This window comes from Octodon degus, unplaced genomic scaffold (genome assembly GCF_000260255.1).
Source record: "Octodon degus isolate 3935 unplaced genomic scaffold, OctDeg1.0 scaffold00019, whole genome shotgun sequence".
NCBI lineage: Eukaryota > Metazoa > Chordata > Mammalia > Rodentia > Octodontidae > Octodon > Octodon degus.
The window spans coordinates 22,826,522-22,833,477 of record NW_004524595.1 but is presented as its reverse complement, the minus strand read 5'-3'; the positions used below and the strand labels follow the sequence as shown (position 1 = coordinate 22,833,477).

Genomic DNA, 6,956 nt, shown 5'->3' with positions numbered 1-6,956 from the left:
TCCTGAGCAGCGGAAGCTGCCGCGGCGGGGTCCCCGCATCCCACCTCCTGGGAGCACCCCGGGAGCGGAAGCCAGCGAGGCGCTCGGCGGGCACGAGGCGCTCAGGACACAGAGCCGGGCTCCCAGGCCTCCGGGCGGGCGACTAACCGCTGGCTGGTGCCGCGCCCTCCCGCCCCTCTTCCCGCGGTCTTCCCGCTTCCTCCCTTCCGCCCGCCCTCGGACCGCGCCCTTGTGGCCCCGCCCCTGCGGTGCGCCCCGTCCAGGCCCCGCCCACCAAGCAAGGTCCCGCCCTACCTTCGGATGCCGCCCCCATAGTCCCGCCTCTGAGAGTCTCCTCGCCGAGACCCCGCCCACCAAAGTGAGGCCCCGCCCCCCGCTCAAGGCTCCGCCCTCGTGGTCCTCCTAACTCCCCGGCCGCTCCGGTTGGCGGTGGCAGTGGCATCTGCGGCGCAGAGACGATGGCACTCGCGACGCTGTGCTGGGCGCTGTTGCTCCTGGTGGGGACCTTCGCAGGTGAGGCTCTCAGGGGGCCCGGGTGATGGGGACTCGCAAAGACGCGACAGAGTCCTCCGGCTGCTGCGCCCATCCTTAGGCCTGGCTGGCCCTGGCGATGGTTCCACGCACCCGTTACGGGCAGTTCCCGGCCCATCCTGGGCCGTAGCACGGTTGGGGCCGCCCTGTGCTCCCTTCCTGCTCCTCATAAGCGACCCGGGTCCTCTGTTCCTCCTCTCTTGAAGTAGCTTCCCCGGAGTAGGAGTTGGTTTTTTGTACCCAGGGACTCTACTGACTCTGGGCAGATGTGTTGGGATTGGGAATGTGCGTAACAGCGTGGCGTTCCTCCAGCCAGATTTCACGGAGTTGAAGGTGGAGTTTAAATGCTAACACCTGCTGGGCATGGTGGCACATGCCTGTAATCCCAGCATGGGAGGCTGAAGCAGGAAGATCGCTGAGAGTTTGAGGCCAGCCAGGGCTACATAGTGAGTTAAAGGCTGGCCTGAATTGCAAAGTGAGACCTTTGCAGGTCTCCCTCCCACCCCCAAGTTAACACCTAGAATTAAGTTTTGTATTTATTACTCTGAGCCACAGAAGAAAATAATCTCTTGAATTATTAAGAGTTATTTTTCTATATTTGTAATTTAGCTCGAGCCATTTTTCAACCAGACCGCACAGGAACAGAACCAAATGTTCTTTCTTTTAAAAGTGCCAGGGAGGGGTATCTTTTTTAGGGGGGGCCTGGAAAGAGATTGGGTTGAGACACCAGGCATCAGCCAGGCATTATGGTGCAAACCTGTAATCCCAGCACTCTGGAGGCTGAGGCAGGAGGATTGCTATGAGTTTCAGGCCTGCCTGAGCTACATAAGTGAGATCAAGACCAGCCTGATCTATATAGTGAGAAACTGTCTACAAAACAAAACAAAACAAAACAAAACAAAACAAAACAAAAATTCAACCCAACAAACAAGCCCAAAACAATGACAACCCCCCAAAAAATATAAGAAAGGAGAAGATGTGTATAAAGCACACATTTTAAAAGGCCTTTATGAGAAAAATTCATGTTTAATTATGTAAGTAAAATTTATTTTTCTTCTTGCAGACTCTGTGAAGCAAACAGAGAGATGGCCTAGAGCAGCCGCGCCTAGAACAGTAAGTGGAAGCCACTGCTGCAGTGTCTGCCAGGACCACGGGCTCTCTTCAGGCCTGCCCTGCCCTTCTGACCACAGTGTGCTTTAGAAGCAGCCCCAGGCAGGCCTTCTGGAACAGATAAAAGCGCAGAGTTTAGTTTGGGGTAGCCTCAGCCTTTGACGCTCTTATAACCTTGTTTGCTTTAATATTTCCTTTAACAATTACAGAGTTCCGCAGCCTGAAGTTCTGCTTCGTGCTATGTCACTCGTGTTTCATCACATTAAGTTCCATGACTCAGCAGAGACCAGATGAGAACAGAGACTCTGTCCAGAGTTGCTGTAGCAACCGTTAACCTCTTTCCCTGTCATTTGGGGGTGGCTCCAGGGCAGAGAGGAGTGGAAGCGCTCATGGTGAGAGAGGAGGAAGGGTTTGGTGGGTCAGCCAGTGCCTCAGAGGGGGAACTGCAGGTGGCCCTCGGAGAGGCGGGCATCCTACGGGACTGAGCTAGGATGTGTACTTAATTTTACTGGTTTGTCTCAAGTTAGGATTCAGGATAAAAATTAGGAATGCTGTCAGTTTTGTTTTTGTTCATTTTTTTTTTTTTTTTAAACAGGGCTTTCTGTTTAGTCCTTGCACTCACTATGTAGCCCAGGCTGGCCTCAAACTTGTTGTGATCCTTCTTCCTCAGCCTCCCAAGAGCAATAAGCTTGGCTCACTAGCAGGGCCAGGACCAATCACAGTGATCAGACTCTGGTGGACAGAGCCCTGATTAACAAGAGATTAAATATCAGACCAGTTCATTTCATCTCTTCTCTTCTCTTCTCTTCTCTTCTCTTCTCTTCTCTTCTCTTCTCTTCTCTTCTCTTCTCTTCTCTTCTCTCTCTCTCTCTCTCTTTCTTTTTATCTTGCTATGTAACCCAAGCTGGCCTTGAACTCACGATCTTCCTGTCTCAGCCTCCTATTTTGTATCATAGACGTTTGCCACTGTGTCTGCCTCTCTCTTGCCTTGGAGTAAGTCACCCTGTCTTGGCAGTAAATAAATGGAGCACACTTTCTATTGCTGTCACTTGGATTTATAAAGACAGAAGAGACACTGGCCATGGGCCAGGCTCAGAAGTGAAGGAGGCCACCCTGAGTCCCTCTGTCCTGCTGCTGGGGGGGGGGCAGGGTCCTAACCTTCATCTTGCGGGTAGGAGACAAAGCGGACAGCCCAGGACAGCAGAGCTGTGAGCTGGTAGTTTTAGTCGTTGTGACTTCAGCTGGATCCAAGCAACATAAGGACCTTTCTTAGCTATCTCAGCTAGAGTTCTGTGTGCGCACTGCACACCCGCACCTGTAGTATATCGCCTATGAGCTCAACATGCAGTGTCTTTAAAGCAGGGTCTCCCAGGGGGGCATGATTCGCATTACAGGCCGCATAACTTGCTGTAGCTGTGCTACACACTGTAAAACCCTTAGCCAATTCCTGTGCTCTGCTCAAAGGTACAGGTGACAAGTCCTCAGCTAGGATGATCCAAACCTGCATTCTGTGTGTGTGCCAGAATTGAAGTTCTCCTGGGTGACACCCAGGGCTCTGAAACACAGCTTGCAAAACAAGTTAGCTTTAAAATATCTTTCCCCAATTATTTACAGTTGGTTCATCCACACATAATTCAATAGCATTTTTATGGAAGTTTGTCTTTTAGCAAGTTTTTCTAAACTGTGAAACAGTTCTCATATAAATGGTGACTTTAGCTGGGTAGGTGGCACACATCTGTAGTCCCAGCTACTTCAGAGGCTGAAGCAAGAGGACTACAAGTTCTAGGCCGTCCTTAGGAACTTAGATCCTTGGATGGATGGATGGATGGATGGATGGATGGATGACCCTGCCCCCAGCAGCAGAAAGACAGAAGGACTCAGGGTGGCCTCCTTCACTTCTGAGCCTGGCCCATGGCCAGTGTTTCTTCTGTTTTCATAAATTCAAGTGACAGCAATAGAAAATGCGTTCCATTTATTCACTGCAAAGACAGGGAGACTTACTCAAAGTAAGGGAAGGTGGTCACCATTTACTTAAAAAGAAAGAGGCAGATGCAGTGGTACATGTCTATAATACAAAATAGGAGGTTGAGGTGGGAAGAAGGAACCAGAATTGTAAGTTCAAAGCCAGCCTGGGCTACATAGCAAGATCTTAAAAAAAAAAAAAAAAAAAAAAAGCAGCATCAAGGGCCAGCAAGATGACTCAGTGGACTAAGCGCCTACTTAGGCAAGCTCAGAGATCAGGGTTCAATCCCCAACGCCACATGCCATGCCAGTCCTGCCCCCAGGCATGCTGAGCTGCCAGATGAGTCCAGGCATGGTGACACATGCCTATAATCCCAGTGCTTGGGAGGCTGAGGCAGGCTGTATCTGCCTCTTTCTTGCTGATCAGCCTGGGTTGCAAGGTGAGTTCGAGGCCAGCCTGAACTGCATGATGAAACTCTGTTGTAAAAAAGATAAAACAAAAAACAAAATCAGAAACAGAACTGGTTAGAACTGCATGATGAAACTGTTGCAAAAAAGATAAAAGAAAAAGCAAAATTAGAAACGGAACTGGTCATATATTTAACCTCTTGGTAACCACGGCAGTGTTCACCAGTCTGATCCCCATGACCTGTCCTGGCCCTGCTGATGAGCCGTGCTTCTTGCCTATCTGGCCTCAGTTCCATCTGGGGAGAGGAATGGGTTCCAGAACCCAAGCAGGGCTACAAAATACCACACATTAGGTGGCCTGTGCAGTAGAAAGTGGCCGTCTCACAATTCTGGTTGCTTGAAATTTCAAGTAACATCACCAGCAGCACTGGTTCCTTCTGAGGGCTGAGAGGTGAACCTGCTCCAGGCTGAAGTTCTGGCATCCAGTGGCCTCCTTGGCTTATCTGGTCCTCTGGTCTTGTCTGAGGCGAAATCCCAATTTCACCGTTTCAATGAGGACACTGGTTATACTGGATTGAGCCCTCTCTTATGACTTAATTTTAATTTGCTCACCTCTGTAAAGACCCTATCTCTAAATAAGACCACATTCCAAGGCACTAGAGATTAGGACTTTCGCATATCTTTGGGGTGTGTGTGTGTGTGTGTGTGTGTGTGTGTGTGTGTGTGTGTGTTTATGCAGGTGGGGGGCAGGCACCATTAAAACCATAACTTCGAGGTCCAGTTCCTGACCTGCCGTTATGCCAAGGGAAGAAAACAGAGCGTGCTCTTGAAGGCTGTAGTCCAGAGGGAATTAGGAAGCCAGAGGCTGTCCAAGTGGGAATGGTGTGGCATGCTTTAGATTTTCACTTAAGGATCATATAAAAACTCTTGAGGTCTTTTTTTCTTTTTGTGGTACCAGGGATTTAACTCAGGGAGTGTTGAGTAACATCTCCCAGCCTTTTTAAATTTTATTTGAGACAATGCTCAGGCTGGCCTCACACTGGACACTTGCGGCTCTCCTGCCTCATCTTGAGTAGCCAGGACTGTAGGCATCGGCACCATGCACGACGCTTTGGTTTTTTCCTGCGCTGGGGAGCCAGTCGGGCTCTCGTGTATGCTGAGCACGGCATGCCCTTTACCACCTCCCTACATCTCCAGCCTCTGAAGTCCGTTTTTAATGCAAAGTGTTTTAAACTATTGTATCAACATTGAAATTAATTTTTACATTTGAAAAGTCATGTTTGTATGTGTGGAAACAGAAATAGTCTTGTGGGATCCTTTCTAAGGAGACTTGGACACTGTTCTCCCCTTAGCTGTTTTATAACAAGTGTTCTTGTCCAGGAGTGGTGCCTCACACTGGTTATCTCAGCACTCAGCAGGCTGAGGCAAGTAGATTGCTGAGAGTTCAAGGGCAGCCCAGACTACAAGGAGAGACTCTGCCTCAAGAAGCCAAACCAAACCAAACCAAACCAAACTCAATTATGTCTCAGGTCATCCTCTACTTTCTCTCCCTTTCTCTTTCTTCAGCCAAACTGTGCTCGGTACCACTTACCAGGGTGTTTCAAGAACCTGGACCCCGTGTGTGGGAGCGACTTGTCTACGTATAGCAACGAGTGTGTCCTCTGCGTGAAAATCTGGTAACCCGCCTCGGTGGCTCACCAGCCACGCTGTTCTTGCTTTGGTTGCATTTTGCTTTCTTGAAGAATGTCATTCCTTGAGTATAAGAATCAAATGTCACCTAAGCCTTCGCACTGGCATGTGAAAAGGTCTAAAATCCTCAGTGCATCGTCAGGCCAGTCAGAGGATGTGATGTGTGGCTGACCAACTAGAGGCCAAATAATCAGGATCATGGGTGCAGAGTTTTTCCAAATGGAGAGTATGCTTAGGGGCTGGGGGTGCAGCTCAGTGGTAGAACAAGTACCTGGTGTGCTTAAGGCCCTGGGTTTGATCCCTGGAACTGAAACCACACACATGCGTGCACACACACACACCCTAAAAGAAAAACAAATGAGAGTGTATTTAATAGTTAAACCCCATGGACTGTTACATTTTCTTTTAAATTTAGTGGACATGTGCAGGGTACCTGGCATCTTCTGTGCCACCAGTTGGAAAGCAGTAGGCATGTGATACTGCCCTGACTGTCACACACTCAGCTGAGTCCATCCTGGGAACCCAGTCTTCCCAGATACTCTGCCTTGTCCTGTGCTGCTCAGGCTATGAGCCCAAGGCCCCAAGCTTAGGGGGAAAATGGCAACGTGGAGAAGGCAAGGACTTCCCCCTTCAGGGTTTCTGGATTTAGCTTATGCCATGATTGTGTCAAGGCAGCCCTGGAAGGAGTCTAACTTGTAGTGACATGGGCCTTTCACGTGCAAACAGGGAGCCAGATTTGGCACGGCAGGAACTGATACTGTGTCCATGTGGTTCATTCTGCAGGAAGACCGGGCAGGACATTAAAATCATCCGAGATGGGCCATGCTGAAGGCAGCGCAGAAGCGACAGAGAGGCTGCCCTCCTGCACGTGGACCCCCTCTTCCCATGTTGCTTTGCATGACATTGATTAGCTCGCCTAACAAAAGAGAAGTGTGGAGGAGGGTTTAGTAGAAAATCCTTTTTTTTTTTGCTTTTTTTTTTCACTTTTTCCATTTAGTTCAGCTTGTGCATTGCTTTATTTCATTGGAATAAAATCAGCATTGAATTCAGTTGCTGCTGTTTTGGGTTGAAAATTCCATTCCCAGCACTTGGAAGGGTGAAAACAGGAGGATCATTACAAGTCTGATCTGTGTAGTGAGGCCTTGTAGACCCAGTACTAAGTACATTAAAAAAAGGAAGGAAGGAAGGAAGGAAGGAAGGAAGGAAGGAAGGAAGGAAGAAAGAAAAATAAAATGCAATTCCCATTGTAGGGGAGG

At 49.2% G+C, this 6,956-nt stretch overlaps 1 protein-coding gene across 2 annotated transcripts; it reads left to right on the top strand.

The window, feature by feature from the left end:
* Positions 1 to 375: 375 nt before the first annotated feature.
* On the top strand, positions 376 to 6,749 carry Spink2 (serine peptidase inhibitor, Kazal type 2). Of its 2 annotated transcripts, none has more exons than XM_023711024.1 (4): positions 376 to 513; positions 1,595 to 1,644; positions 5,578 to 5,663; positions 6,484 to 6,749. In XM_023711024.1, the coding sequence occupies exons 1-4, from the start codon at positions 459 to 461 to the stop codon at positions 6,527 to 6,529; spliced, it is 237 nt and encodes a 78-aa protein (XP_023566792.1). In that variant the 5' UTR covers positions 376 to 458; the 3' UTR covers positions 6,530 to 6,749. The 2 variants fall into 2 exon arrangements, with proteins under 2 accessions (XP_023566792.1, XP_023566791.1); XM_023711023.1 differs by having other exon boundaries at positions 380 to 513; positions 5,578 to 5,687.
* Positions 6,750 to 6,956: the final 207 nt, after the last annotated feature.

Bases quoted from the DNA above. Each gene is read 5' to 3' on its own strand.
- Spink2 (XM_023711023.1), top strand. From the start codon at position 459: ATGGCACTCGCGACGCTGTGCTGGGCGCTGTTGCTCCTGGTGGGGACC. The intron at 514-1,594 runs GTGAGGCTCTCA...TTCTTCTTGCAG, and splicing joins CCTGGTGGGGACCTTCGCAG to ACTCTGTGAAGCAAACAGAG. The intron at 5,688-6,483 runs GTAACCCGCCTC...TTCATTCTGCAG, and splicing joins GTCCTCTGCGTGAAAATCTG to GAAGACCGGGCAGGACATTA.